General features: G+C 51.1%; 1 protein-coding gene across 1 annotated transcript in view; it reads left to right on the top strand.

Annotated features, from left to right (window-relative positions):
* FRMPD3 (FERM and PDZ domain containing 3) overlaps positions 1-14,972 on the top strand; it is an 81,176-nt gene that overhangs the window by 39,930 nt on the left and 26,274 nt on the right. The window contains exons 2-5 of the mRNA XM_061599073.1: positions 8,607-8,770; positions 9,093-9,195; positions 9,941-9,986; positions 12,322-12,426. Of these exons, the coding sequence (XP_061455057.1) occupies positions 8,623-8,770; positions 9,093-9,195; positions 9,941-9,986; positions 12,322-12,426 (402 nt within the window). The 5' untranslated portion in view covers positions 8,607-8,622. The remainder of the gene's footprint in view (positions 1-8,606; positions 8,771-9,092; positions 9,196-9,940; positions 9,987-12,321; positions 12,427-14,972) is intronic.

Here is a 14,972-nt window from a genome sequence, read left to right as displayed (position 1 = left end):
TTTGGCCCCTTCCCCACCTTGAAGAAAGAGCCCCATGCTGGCTGCACATCAGCAGCCCCTTCATCAGTTTTCACTGAAGGCCTCCCAGGACACTGCGGCTGAGCACACACCATACATTTAAAGCACACTTAAATCACACACAGCCCAACAATCCTGGGAACTGCCGTTTACCCCTCACAGAGCTACAATTCCCAGCACCCTGAACAAACTACACCTCCCAGGATTCTTTGGGGTGGGGAGAATTGTGCTTAAAGTGTCAGGTGTGTTTGCAGCCTCAGTGCAGGGTGACAGGAAGGAGATGAAAAGCTTTTGCTGAAAAGCAACATCCCCAGTGGGGAGAAGCAACCGGTGGCCCCTTGCCCCCCCCCCCGTGGCCTCCTACACCTATTTTATCCAGTATGCTCATTAATGGCATGGGGACAGAAGGAGGGGTGCATTGGTAACATTTTCAGTGGCACCAATCCCGGAGAGTTAATAGAGGGAAGAGGCAGGGAAGTGAATTAGGCAGGATGGGACGGATGGGGTTGCCTCTGACCTGGAGGAGGCACAGACCTACCCATTGGGACTTTGCTGCTGCCATGCTGCGGTTTCCAGGGCATAGGTGATGAGGCACAGGGCGCAGGTGGAGTCTCACCTGGCACTAATTAGCTGTACAGAAAAGTGGGTCATGAGGGCTTTCCAAAAGCAAATTAATGAAGAAGTCTCAACTAGTTTTGTGGCATGTCTGACTTAGCCCATCAAAGTCAACAGGCTCTGTTCCCCTCCTGCAGATCAGCTGTGCTGCCCCTTGATTTAACTCCCACCCCACATTTAGCTAGTTGGGCATCAAGTGTATTTATCTATCTGAAACATTTGTACACCAGCCTTCCATTCAAAATCTCCAGGATGGTTTACAATAACTAATAAAAACACAGTAAATTGATGCAAGAAACAATCTCAGCAGAGGGTTAAAAGCTTGGAGGAGGGGAGGTCTTTAGTGCCTAAAAGACTTCAAGGTTGGCACTGAATGAGAATTCCTCAAGTGAGGACCCCCCCCCCCCAGAAAAAAAGGACTTCTGTGGGAGTAATGAAAGAGCCAGGTTTAAAAGTGGCCACTTGACTTCAGGACCTCTGAAGCTGACTTACTGGCAAGGGAAGACAATTGTGAAGTAGACTTCTTAAGACATCTGGGCAGCTCACAACTAGCCTCTTGTATGGTCTGCATACAAAGCCCTCGATCTGAGCTACTCATGTTGATGTTAACTTGCAGCTGAGCTGCAACGTGTGCAAGAGAAGACAGAGTTGAGATCCAAAGTGCTTTGCTTTGACCCAAGCAGCTCATATCAGCTTTGGGAAAATTTATCTCAATTGCCATCAGCATTCAAGGACAGCTTTTTTAGGCTGCGAGGAGATCAGCCTTGAGTTCTGGTGTTTGCCGCCAGGATGAGTAAGCTGGCACGTCTGCTGTTGTGTTTCGTTCTGAGATGCTACAAATGGATTCACAGGATGGTATCTTCTCTGCTGAGACAGAAGTTCTTGCATGAGAGCCAGGGCTGGTTTATCCATCTCACCCAGCATATCACACACACACACACACACACACACACACACACACACACACACCTCTTGCAGGTGGTGAGAGAAGCCCCACACAGCATCCTCAGACACACACACTCATCTCTGGCCTCATGACTGTTGATAAAGAGAGTGGAGTTGGAGGCACTGAGCTGTCCTTGCAGGGGGCTTTGGCCAATGTACCAACAGGAAGAGGGTGGCTTGCCCCAGAGATGTGGGCGTGCATGTGCAGCTCCTTCTGATCCATGGACAGGCTGCCCGATCAGTTGCCATCATGGCTTCTTGTGCGGCCTAGCTTGGACCCTGTCCACTGAGGCCACATCAGGCCCTCCAAAGCTATGACTCACTCCTGCCTTTGCAGTGGTTGCCACCACTCCAGCTACTCACCCGCAGCTTGGCTAGTGGCTAAAGGAAGGCAGCAGCGTAGCAGCAGGGCCACCAGGAGTGATGGGTGCATCACAGGAGCGTTGCCAGCCCCCAAGGATGGGAGAGGCAGCTCAGGAGGTGCACTGACTCCCTGCAGAAGTGGACTCAGTAAAAACTGCCTAGGCGTTGTCTGGCCAAGCACAGGGGTCAGGAGGCTCAGGCACTTCACATCTGAAGCTGGGGACACAAGCCATGCCCAGTGGTCAGCAGCTGCCCACAAACGGGCAGAGCTGAGAACAGCAACTTTGGTCTCTGACAGGGCCATCTGGACTCCTCCGGGCAGGATCCCATCATGTGGCCAGCGAGGTAGTCCCTGCGGCTTGAGACCAGGCTGGCTGGGAGGAGCCATCTGGGGCAGCTCCTGATCTGGCTGCCAGTTCCAGGTGTCTGGGTGGAGAGGCGGCAATGGCTCTCTCTAAGAGCATTGGAAAAGCTCTGCAAGTGGCCTGGCCAAGGATCAGGGGGACTTGTGCCTCCCCTGAGTAGTAAGTGGGAAGGCGGGCTGCTGCTTGCCAAAGTAGCCACAGGGGCCAAAGCTGATCCTGGAGACCCAACTGCTTGTCTATGGACACTCCTAGAGGAGCCAGTCGGAGTCAAGGGAAGTGCGGGGGGGGAGGGAGACCCCTCACTTCTTTATTGTTGTTGCTGGTATCATTCGTTCTTTTTTTTTTTCAATTAATTTTTATTCAAATTTTCAAAACCAAAACAATACAAAAAGAAAAAACATAAATCCATAAATACAATATAATACAATAAAAAGAAAAAATATATAAAAAAATTGACTTCCGATTTGTCGTAGTTCAGCTATAAGTCTATAATATATAACTAGCCTGTATCTTATAGATTATAAAATCACCTTCCTCCAGCGGTTATCTTAATTGGTTACAAATCTCATTAACATCATATCATTTTATTCTTCCACAAAAAGTCAAAGAGAAGTTTCCAATCCTTGAGATATATGTCCATCAATTTTTTTTCTAGATAAACATGTCAATTAATCCAACTCATCAAGTCTACTAAGTCCAGTAATTTCAAATCGCTCTTCTTCCATTATCCGTATTGGTTCCATCTTCCATCTTCCATCTTTACGCGCCCAATAATCTTGCTGTCATAGTCATATAATAAGAGTCTGATAGGAATTTCCTTTTTCACAGATATTTTATTGCTATCAGTTCCGAACGTATCACTGAAGTATTGTTGCAAAGCCGCATCTCTGTTCCTCTTTTTTATATGATACACTAGCACATCTCTTGAAGATTTTTCCATTGACACAAAACAGGGATTAATTCTGTTAGCTTTCTCCATTTCAAGTTCCATCAAATCCTTCCAGTCCAGGAATTTTTTTGAACCGATAATATCTTTATCTTCAATCTCTTCAATTCCTTCAGGGACAGCGCTGAGTTCCAAACCGTAATATTTATCTCCAGGATCCATCACAGCCAGGAAATCCAAATCTTTTTCCATATCCATATTTAATCCAATCTCCATAGTTTGAACCTTGCCTTTAATTTCTCTTTCATCCTTTTTTGGTTTTCCAGATCCATCTTTATTCTCCTTTCTCATAGAATCCTGAATTTCTTTCAGCTCCTGTCTCATTTCGTCAAATTCAATTCTCAACGCTTGACTATTATTTCTCAGTTCTTGTTTTATTGAGTTAATCCCATTCATTATTTTCTGAAACATGTCTAAAGATAAAGTCCCTTCTTGTACATCCATGATCTTCTTAATTGTCATTCTTAAACCCAAAGGAACAAAACTCCTTCAATTTTCAATGTCCCAAGCAAAGAGCAGTTTATTTCTTTATCCAGTTACAAAGGAGTTAATCTTTCAAACCAACTGGCGTCACACTCTAGACAGCCCTTATCTCTTATATGCCCAGAAGTGCAAAAACAGCTTTAGTTCACAGCATCCAAATAACTAGTAGCAGAAAAAATGACCAGATTCGTCAAAAAAAAAAAAGTAGATCAGAAAAAATAGTCCCAGACATATATTACACAAAAGTCTTATAAGTCAAAAAGAAAACCCTCATCCGTTGTAATCTTTATAATGCTATTTTCCATGTCAGCTTTTTGCAATAAAAAAAGATAGGCTATTTTTATTTTCTTCCCCCTTAGTTCCGTGAGTAAAAGAGAAGGAAAGTTTTGGCTCACCCAGGTTTTCTTAATTGCTGGTTCTTTGACAAATCTCTTTAGCTGTGTAGATAAGAAAGTAATAAGCGTAGACAGGAGAATGCTTGCCTGTTAGACCGTTTTTCTTTAAAGAAAAAAAACGGGTCACTTTTTCAGCTGAGCTAGCTAGAAATCCTCGCTCCGTCCGAGCTGCTGGAAGACCTTCTTTCACAGACAATTCTGACGAATTCCAGTCTCCAACAATCACAACAAAGCTGTGTGGGAAATCTCACGTTTCTTCCTTATCCGGAAGAAATTATCCCCAGTCAAAAAAGACCCTTCTGACTGGATTTAAAACTGAAAAAGTTTCATCCAAGACGGGAGCCGTCTCAGAGGCTGCACAGGCGGAGGGATCCTCCTGGGAAGTCCGGTATCATTCGTTCTTAGACTTGTTAGTCGCTTGCTGTCCAAAGGTCTCCAAGCAACCAGCAACACTTGATAAACACATAAAAGTAAGTGCATTATACCATTAATAGCATTCGCACAACCCCCTTGCAGTTCGTAGCACCGAGACATAGCACCATCTCAGGGCACCTTCTCCTTGGACATCCCGACATCGCCCCAGTGAGATGCTTCGCTTAGGACAGGTGGGCCTTTTGCGTTCCACTTTTCCCTGGTCTTTTCTGGCTGACATCATTCCTCAGAGACCGGACTGCAGGCAAAGGTGCCTCTGGGCTGTGGGCAGGTGGAGGCTGAGCCCTTAGGAAGGAGAGGCCCTGGAGACTCAGGCAGTGGTGGTGGATGTGGCTGGGCTTTTGAACCCATGGCCAGGAGGGTAGGGAGAGGTGCTTTTGCCAGAATAGTTTTGCAAAGTCCATCTGGTGCTGGAGTGGTGGCCTCCTGATTGCACTTTGCTGGGGCTTCTTTTTCCTCGCCCAGCTGGCAAGGGCTGTTCTCACAGTGCTATTATCTTTTGTTCTCACCTTGCCAGCATGGTTTGTCCTCTGCTCTGCCTTCACCCATACGTATAAATGAAAACCCACCAGCTTTTGTTTTTATTGTTTTTAATTGCTGTAAACCACCCAGAGAGCTTCGGCTATGGGGTGGTATATCAATGTAATAAATAAATAAACCCATGAAAAAGGTGCCGGTATTTATCAGGGCTGCCTGTGCCACTGCAAACAAACTGGCTTTCTGGGTACCTCTGGATTTTCCTGCCATTTCCACAATGGCTTTTAGCAGATCACAGATGTGCAAATCTTAGTGGCTCTGCTAAAGCAAAATACACAGCCAAGTTTGCTCGTTATTTCTTTCCAGACTTGGGAGAATTTATACACACACCCCATTTTCCATCTGTGCCAATGCTTGGGCTTCCATAGGAAGAGTGCAGCGATGCCATAGTTGCATCTGTCACCAGAGCACCATGTGGTGAATTGGGACCTCCTACGCTTCTTATTCCTTTTGCTTTGTTGCTACCATTATTATAACTCTCTGATGTTTCTGAACTTTGATCTGCTTCATATGAAGAAAGACTCAAGGACAGAGAGGAAATCAAAGTCTTTCAGGCTCATGTTTGCCATTTCTGCCCATCCCTCTTCCCCAGCTCTGAGGTGTTTGATTTGCACAGAACTCTAATTAGATCCACTGATTATGCAAGCCTGGCACAATAAATTAACCTGTGTCATTTGCATAGTTTATGCTGGGTGCTTTCTCCCAGCCAGGGACGGGACAAAGGAAGGGCATCTCTGCCCAAGCGTGCTTGCGTGATGGGGGGGGTGGCAGCGGTAGCCATGGGCAGGCTCCTTTGCCCAGACAGGGGCACAAGTGCTCTGCTGATATCTCCCTGGGGCCGCTGCTTCTTCCGAATCACAAACAGATTAGGAAAAAGAAGATATTATCTTTTCCCCAGATATGCACTGTAGGTGAGTGTGAAAACAAAGCCAGCCTGGAGGTGAAGGATTAGAAGGAAATGAGGGCACTGCCACAGACCATGGCCGGGGTGTGTGTGTGTCACCTTGTGGCACAGAGATGGACGGAGTTTCCTAACTCTGTCCATCTCTCCCAGCATTATCTCCCCTCCCTGGCTGGTCTCCCGACACCCAGCAGAGCCTCTTCATTGAGGTTGCCACAATATGCTGGACACAGACCCGGAAAACTGTGGCAACTCTTTATTGCCTGAGAGGTCATTAGGAACAAGTGGCAAAAGTCTCTCTCACCGCATTTTCTGAACTTTTTTTAAATGTTGGTGTTTTAAATATTGTCAGCTTTTGTGGGTGCTCTTGCCCCATCTTCTGGAGTAAACAGACATTCTAGCCCATTTTAAACACCGAAGCAGCTCAGCCTTCCTCCCCCCTCCTCCTCCACCCCACCCCACCCACATGCACACCCTGATGTGGAGCTGGGTGTTACAGTGTTGGTGTTTGGTCTGCAGAGCTTTGCCCTAAAGATGCAAGGACTGACAGGTCACCTGATTTACGATCCAGTAGAAAGACTTTTAACCAACACATCCCAAGGTAGGCTGTTTGTCATCCAGCTATTAAAGTCACAGGAGCTCATCGAAGACAAAATATTGGCAACCCCATTTTGCACAAGACATGTAATGTGGGGTCTGGATGACAACTTTATTGAACAATGAGTGGGGTGGGGTGGGGTGGGGAATCAATAAATGGAACAGGATTAATGAGAAAAGGGGTCCTGTTTGTAGCTTGGACGAGCTAGCAGAGGGCTTGCAAACCAAGAGGTCCAGTTGGTGTCAGGGCTCTGGCTGAAGAGAGGCTCAGATCCAGAGTGTGGGCATCACTTCTGTTGCCCCAGTCTGTTCGGGGAGTTGTGTGTTAACACAGGTGGCCTGAGGAAGCTGCTTACAGCAACGTGAGGAGAGAATGGGGGAGGGGAAATGAGACGCAGCCTCGCGATATCATCAGCAAGAACTTGTCATCTAAGATCTAACAGAGGAATCTGCAAGGCAGCCCGAGCGCAGGTGGTTTGTTCAGCACCTGCAACCTGGAAGCCTAAAAATACAACATCTCCTGGGAGGAGGGAGAGAGAGCTCTGCAGAGCAGGAAGAAACTGATAAAACCTTCCTTAAAATGTGACTAAAAGCACTTTCTTCAGGCCCAAAGGCAGCATAGCGTCTCCCAGGTTAGCAGCTGATTCGGTGTGTCTTTACTCAAAAGTAAGCCAAGCTGCATTCAGTGGGACTCCCTTTCTAGATGAGTGTATTACCAGGGAGCAGGATGCATGGAAACTCATGAGAGCTACTTCTGAGGAGAGTTTCACTAACTGCGTGAAGTGGGGCAAAAGCACAGGCACCCCAGTGGCCTGGGGCATGTGGGGGGATGTGAGAATCAAGGTGCAGCTCTAGGCTCCTGGAGGCTGTTCCTCTTTAGGTCTCCCCTCCCCACGTTCCCCCCATAGTGCCCTTCCAGCCTCTGGCAGGTGACATTGCTGGGGCAATCGAGTCCCAGATGGTCATCCGTGGAACATCCTGTCCATGTGGCTTTGAACAGAGCTTGATTTTAAGCAAGGGATGAGGCCCCCTGGAGCTCACTGAAGGACACACACCCCCCAATCCCAAGGCTGGATCTCTGCAGAGCTGCCCTCTTGCCAAAATGTCAGTGTGGAACAGGCAGGCTTTGGCACTGAATTAACGGCGGGTGGTTTTTCTTGTTGTGTTTTTCAGTTGCATTTTTGTCTTGTTTTTAGATTGTACTTATGTCTTGTACACCTTTGCAGAAAGATGGGGTATGCATTCATTAATACTAAAAGTTAATACATCGCTATTGTTGTTATTCTCGGGAGAGGATGGCAGGGCCCGCTGCTGCTGCTGCTGCTCAGGTCAACAACTCCCATACCTGGAATACAGGCCCCCCCCGTCCCCTACCAATCCGAGTGAGGAGGGAGAGCCTGTGAATGGACTGAGTGGCCCCTGAGCGAGCCAGAGGTGCTTGAGGCCTATGATGTGGGCTTGTGCAATGATACGTTCTGTTTGGTCTGAAGCTGTTGTCCATATCAGTTTTGTACTGGCAAAATCCTTGATATTTGCAGATGTTGCCGTCCTCCTGAATTATATTCCTGTGCCCTGGCTACATTTGAACATGTTTCTTATAAACATCAATTTTATGCGGATCCCTGTCTCAGCATTTGGATGGCTTATATCAGTTTGTATGTTTAAATTAGGATGGATTATATGGACAGTTATTGCATTCTTAATGTGATCTGACGGGGAGGCTCTTCCATTCCCTTTTCATTCCCCCCCCCGCCAATTTGTGCATCTTTTTCTTTTCTGTCTTTGACAAATTTGATATGAAAACTTGATCCCAAGAAAGAGATGGACCTCTGGCCTGGCTCTCTGAGGTGCCCTGCAGGGCAAAGGGGGAGGGCAGGCGCCCTTTCCAAGCGGGCACAGTGGCTGATCTGAAGAAACTGGATCCAAGGCTGGGAGGGCACCTGCCTGCAACTGTGTCCCCCCCCCCGCTCAGTGCTTGTCCCGTTTTGTGTCTCCTCCGCTGCCCGCAGCCTGCCCAGACATGTGATGCAGGAGGGGCCTTGGGATGATATGGAATGTGGCCAGCTGCCTTCAGATGCCCTCCGACAGGTGAAGATCCAGCGTGACCCCATCTACGGATTTGGCTTTGTGGCTGGCAGTGCGAGGCCTGTAGTGGTTCGCTCTGTGACGCCAGGTGAGCCAAGGAAAGCCAGGAAGTAGAGGGCAGCCAGGAGGGAGGGAGGGCAGGAGGCGTATGCGGGAAGCGTGCTGCCACTTTGTTGAGTCCTCCCTTGGGGAATCTGTGGCTAGTAGGGTTGGGGCCCCACTCAGGTACCAGAGAGAGGAGGAGGAAAGGTGTCGTTAGCGGGAGGCAGGCGGCACAAACGCTTGCCCAGGAGGCAGCCACATGGGACAGGCTGGCTTGCTGCTGCACACAGGCCACAGGCAGGGCTGCCCTCCCCAGCTGCCCCCCCTTTGGCAGCAGCGGCTGACTGCAGAGGCCCTTTCCTTGGCAGGTGGGCCTTCTGAGGACAAGCTCTTGGCAGGCGACCAGATCTTGGCCATAAACAATGAAGATGTGAGTGATGCCCCCAGAGAGAGATTCATAGAACTTGTGAGGTAAGGAGGGGGGGTGAGAAGGGGAGGGGAGGGCACTGAGTCCCCTGCCGCTCTCTACCACCATCACCACCAGAAGCAGCAACAGCAGCAGCAACAGGCTTTGTTGGCCCCAGACACCTCGACCCCACTGTGAGTTGCAGAAAGGGCAAGGCGAAAGGTCATTCAAAGCTGAGCATGCGCCAAGCTTTCATGGGGAGGGCTGGGCCAGGGCACTGGATCAGGCAAAACCCCCCAATAGTCCAGCACTCTGTTTCCACAGTGGATAATCAGAATTATTTGTTTTAATGCTACACTGCCTTGTTTTCCAAGAGGTTCAAGGTAGCTTACAGCAGCAGCAGCAGTAATAATATTTATTTATTTATTAGATTGCTATCCTGCCCTTCCTCCCAGTAGGAGCCCAGGGCAGCAATCATCATGATCATCATCATCACCCAAACTAAATCCAATGCAATAAAACGCAGATTAACAAGTCCAGAAGATGCCTCTCAGAAGCTCACAAGCAGGAGTATAAGAGGCGCCACAGGGGTGGGAGGAGGCCCACGCTGGCTGGCCCTGCCTGTGGGCAGAGGCAGTGACTGTGTGTGTAGGTGCAGAGGTGGCTCTTGCTCTTTGGCCCCCAGGGAACAACCTGAGGGTGGGAGGAGCAGGCTCGGGAAGTCCAAATCTGCTTCCTGTGTTGCAAACGCCCTTGGCCACTATGAGGGCAGGACCCACACAGCTCTCTCTTTTCCCTTCTGTCCTGCAGAAGCACAAAGGAGTCTGTCATCTTCACTGTGCTACAGACCCATCAGGTGAGAGGCAAGACTTGATGTCGGGGTGGAGGACAAGAGGGGGGGAGTCTGCATGATGGTGAAGCACCGTATCCAGTTCAAGGTTCTGGTCCTTATTGTTGAGCCCTCTCATCTCTTTGGCCCTGACTGTGCCACTTATCTTGTCTCTTCTCCTTACGCCCCTCTTGGATGCTTCACTCGAGGTTTCCTCGTTCACCTCTTCATGCCTGAGACTGGCAGCTTCCACTGAATGCAAGAAAAATTAGGCATAATAAAAGCAAGTCAGGAAATGGCCTGGGCCCCCGAGTGGAGATTGCACCTCTAGTCACTGATGGGGGCACAGGCAGCATCCTCCAGCAGCTGCTCTCTGTTCCAGGTGAGGCCCTGCTGGAAAGGGAAAGTGGGACGGGCTGCCCTCTTCCCCCTGCTGAGACTCCACTCCATCACCTGTAGCCGGGCAGCAGGATCCAGTGGCCTCTACGAGGTCCACCTTGCCCTTCAACAGTCTGGAGGCAGTGCTTGATTTCTGCTTGGCCAGTTTCTTGCAGGCAGGGCAGGTTGAGAGGACTTTTTCCTGCAGCAAAGTCTTTACTTGACTGATCCACCCATTACGTTGCAGCATTTCATACAAACCAGGCCTGAGCGCAGGTGGTCTGTGGCCTCCCTGCCCCCTTGCCAAACTCCCTGCCTCTTTTCCCCCTCTTGGTGCTGCGCAAGGCTGAGCAAACGTCTCCTTAGGAGAGGAAATAAAGAACTGGATCCAGGCTCTGGTTAGGAGAGCCACCGCCTGAGCCAGAGGGAGGGTCCTTTGACCTCTGGCCCTTGGCAGGGAACCTTAGCCTTTATTTTATTATTTATTTATTTAATTAAAATATTTCTATCTTGCCCTTCTATTCTACAGTAGGGCTCTTTGCCAGAGCCTGGAGTGTGGCTGTGGTGCCTAGGCCTGAATAGACATACATTCACGCACATGCGCCAGCAGTGGAAAAAGAAGAGAGGGAGCATTAACGTTGGAGGGGGGGCTGCTGTACTGTGTAGGGTGAGCCCCAGTGGAAGCCCCCCACCAAAACTCCCCCTCCCTCAAGAAGCTGGCTGCCTGCCTCATTTGCATTCAGTGCAAGGCAGACGTGCTGGAGCCTTTGCCTGGCCATGGCAACTGAGCAGGGAAAGTGTGCTGGCGCTCTAGAGCCCAGAGCGGTGGAACAGACTGAACTGTCACAGCAACAGCAAAGAAGACGGGCTGTCATTTCTGCCTTGCTGAGCCTTTTGATCTTGGTGAGAGGGATCAGCGTGAGAATCCTTTGGGCTCCCTCTCCCTTTCTTCCTCCCTTGGGGGGAGGGGGAGGAGGAGGAAGAGTCACTGCTGCTGGGTTGAGCCCCATGAAGAGCAAGTGGCCAGCTGGCCCCAGCAAGCAGGCAGGTGGCTTTCCTCCACCCCCCCAGCCAGGCCCGTCTCAGGCCTTCTCAGGAAGGTCCCTGTCAGCAGAGGAGGAGGAAGATTGCAGCAGCTGCCCCTCTCCTCTCAGGATCCCTCTGCCTCACCCTGGCATGTTTCATCCTGAATTGGGCACCAAGGGGACCCGCTTTCTGTGCTCATGTTCCACCCTGAGGGTGAGGCTGCCTTGTGGGATTCCAGTCAGTGGCAGGGGTGGCCCCAGTTGCTTGCCAGAGAACTTGCTTGCTTGGTCCCGCTATTCTTTCAAGGGCCTGATGGCAGCATAAATGAGATCCTCTCTCTCCATCCTCGCAACAACCCTGTGTGGTAGGCTAGGCTGAGAGAGAGACTAGCCCAAGGTCACCCAGGGAGCAGGGATTTGCACCTGGGATCTCAACCCCTCTAGCCTTGGCACCCTGCTGGCCACCCCAATCTGGCCACGTTCTGCACACAGACAGCCTGTTCTGCCTGGTCTCTGCTCATCAAGCTCCTCCTCCTCCTCCGCCCCTCTGCTGTCTTGGGCTGCTTCCCCAAGAAGTCTGCATGACTGGGAGGAGCCAATTCAACAGGGGGCTCTCTGGCACTTCCTGCTGGTGCTGAGGGCCAGCAAGCCAGGCGAGGGCTTGCCCAGATTGCCTGCCTGGACCTTTGGAGGACTGGCCTGGAGAAATCCAGCCATTCTGAGGGCACGGCCATGCGTGGTGGCGAGCACCGTGTGCCATGCAGCCAAACCTTCAAAGACCCAAATTCCTGCCCACCCTCTGCTGCTGGATGCCGCCCACACACAGCCCTCCCTCTGCCCCTTGGACGAGGCGGGCAGGCTGACTTGAGCCCCTTTGTGGCTTGCGAAGGGCTTGGATGATGCTCTTGCTTCATGGCGGGGAGGGAGGGGCGTGGCCTGACTTTGCATTCTTTTTCCAGTCCCCAAAGTCAGCCTTCATCAGCGCAGCCAAAAAGGCGAAGCTGCGGTCCAATCCCGTGAAGGTTCGCTTTTCAGAGCAGGTCACCATCGGAGAGACAGATCCAGTGAGTTCCCCTCCCTGCCGCCTTTCTGCTCCTCTCTGCCCTGCTTGTTCCTCCAGCTGCCCTTAGCAAGTCTCCCACTCTCTCTCTGCGCTCCCATCTGAGGAGGAACTCCAGAACAGCGGGGACTGAATACCAGGCTGTGGTGGCCCAGCGCTGCAGCTCTGTGTCAGGATCAGACTGGAGGCGGGGGGAGGTCCCTTTGACCTTCTGTGATGCCCTGACCCATGTGCTCCTGGTGAGCTTGGAAGGAAGGCATTTCACTGTGCATGTGGATAAGGGGGAAAGGGCGTCTGAAGTCATGGTGGAGCCATGTGATTGGTCCCCATCTGGCTGTGCTCGGGCATGACTGGGTTTGGCAGGGTGTCGGAGCCCTTGGGCCAGGATTGCTCTGGCAGATTCAGCTGCTGATCGGAAGCATGCCTGGCTCTAAGGGGAGAAGAAGCTCAATGGGGTGGGGCGGAGGGATCCTTTGCCTTACCTTTGGATGGCACAGATGGCTCAGAAGGACCTCAAGGATCTGGCGAGAAGGAATTGTGCTGCATTTCCAGCTGCTTGCCTCTGTCCTCTGAATCTGCCAAGGTGCTGGTGACAGAGGCAGGCGGGTGTCCATGTTCTTCTGGGATGATTTCAGAATTGGGGGCTGACTGGATGAAGAATCCTATTGGAGGCTCTTGCCTGCTTCGTGGATCCACTGGAGAGGGGCCAACTGTGGAAGAAAACAGAGCTTCACTTTATGAGCTCTGTTTTGTTCTACAGTTCATGGCCATGATCGTATTGTGGCTAGTACTCTGCGTTGTGTCCGCAGCAACCTTGGTTCGTATCCAAGTCACAGCACCGTGAACTGTGGAAGAAAACAGAGCTTCACTTTGTGAGCTCTGTTTTCTTCCACACAACCAACTGTCCTGCTGGAGAGAGATGGCCTGCCTGGCTGTGGGAGTTAGATGCCAAGGAGCTTTTGACAGGCTCAGCTCAGGCTCTGTGATGAGAGTTGCAAATTCAGTGACAAAGCACCCCACAGTTGAGGCTCTTGTGATCTGCAAGTCACACTGGAGGCTTCTACACAGTGTTGAAAAGTTTGGGGAGGAGTGAGCAGGAAGGGCGAGGCAGGAAAAACTGGGAGCCAAGCAAGCCCACATCTCTCCTCTTCAGCCTAGGATTCGGCTTTGACCTCCTTCCCACACACAGTAAAAGGGACCTGTGGAGGCGGGGGAAGTCCTGGCAGGTAGAGGGGGAATCAACTGTAAAAGTCCAGATAGGTCTGGAGGCAACTGTTTGCTTGCAAGGTCAAATCCGTTTTAAGGGCAGCCTGTGGCCCTGCACGGTGGTTTGCAATGAAGCAGACTGAGTAGGGTGCCTGGATAGATACCTCTCTTGGCAAGAGCTCTGTGTGCGTGTGTGTGTGAGAGAGAGCATATTATGGTGGGCAGCTGATGCCACCCCAAGCAGATGGTCTGCCCGGGCTCTTGCTCTGCCTGGGACCTGCAGGCTTCATCCAAGCACCTTGCAGAGGTAGCAGACCAGAAGGCACCAGCCCAGGGCAGCCACTTTCCCAGCCCTGCAAAAACCCCAGAGAGAATGGAGGCCATTCTCTTCCAAAAGCATCCTTCTATCACAGTAGCATCATCTCTTAATTGCACAAAGATGTGATTAAGCAGCGTGGCCAAAGTGAATCACAAGACACTTGTACAAGGCCTATTTTTAAACAAATCAGTAAAAGTTCTTCTCTGATGGGGACACTGCATGCTAAATCAACATCTGCCTTTGCCAACTGTTGCACAGAGGCAGAGGGTCAGGAAAGGAGAGCAAGCAGTGAAGTGGAGAATGGGGGGGGGTCTAGAAAGGCTCTGGCAAGTGGCAGTGAGACGGAGGCAGCTGTGTGTGCAGATGGAGGGGAGGAATCACCCGAAGGTGTGGCGAGGCTCTGGCAGATTCCTTCAGGGTGAGGTGCTCTTTAGGCTTGGCTGGGGGGATGGAGGAGCTACAGGGGTCTGGCTGCCCTTACACCGTCAGAGCTTTGCTGCGTTGCGAGGCAGAGCACCCGAGGCCTACACCGTCTCTGCTGCGTGGCCAGGTATGCCAGGCGGCATGCAGCTGATCTTGGCAGGGCCCCTGCCTAGCCACAGCAGGGGTGCTCCTTCTGCAGCTGGTTCCGTGAAGCCCTGCGATGTCCTCCTGGCTCCGCCCCTCTCCTGCCCTCCAAGCACACCACTGAGAGGTTGTGGGGCTGATGCAGCCACTAATGTATTCAAGTGTTGCCCTCTTAAGGAGCAAATGGGTGGGGCCCTCACTGCATTGGCCCATGGAAGGGGGAGGCTTCTTTGCCCACTCCCACCCCTCAGCAATTAGCGTGCGCTCCAGCATCTGGAAGTGCCAATTTGTCCACAGACCCCTTTCTAGGCACCCCATTCCTAGAAGCAGAGCTGCCACGAGATGACTGACAGGTCTCTCTCTCTCCTCTCTGTGCCCACCTCCATCCCCCCCCCATTCTCGGCCCCGCTGGTGTTTTTGCTGCCCCGGATTGGGGGTGGGGTGTCGGCCCCTCCTCA

This window comes from Rhineura floridana, chromosome 16 (genome assembly GCF_030035675.1).
Source record: "Rhineura floridana isolate rRhiFlo1 chromosome 16, rRhiFlo1.hap2, whole genome shotgun sequence".
NCBI classification, from domain to species: Eukaryota; Metazoa; Chordata; class Lepidosauria; order Squamata; family Rhineuridae; genus Rhineura; species Rhineura floridana.
Note: the sequence above shows the minus strand (reverse complement) of the source record. Positions and strands in the feature narration are given on the sequence as shown.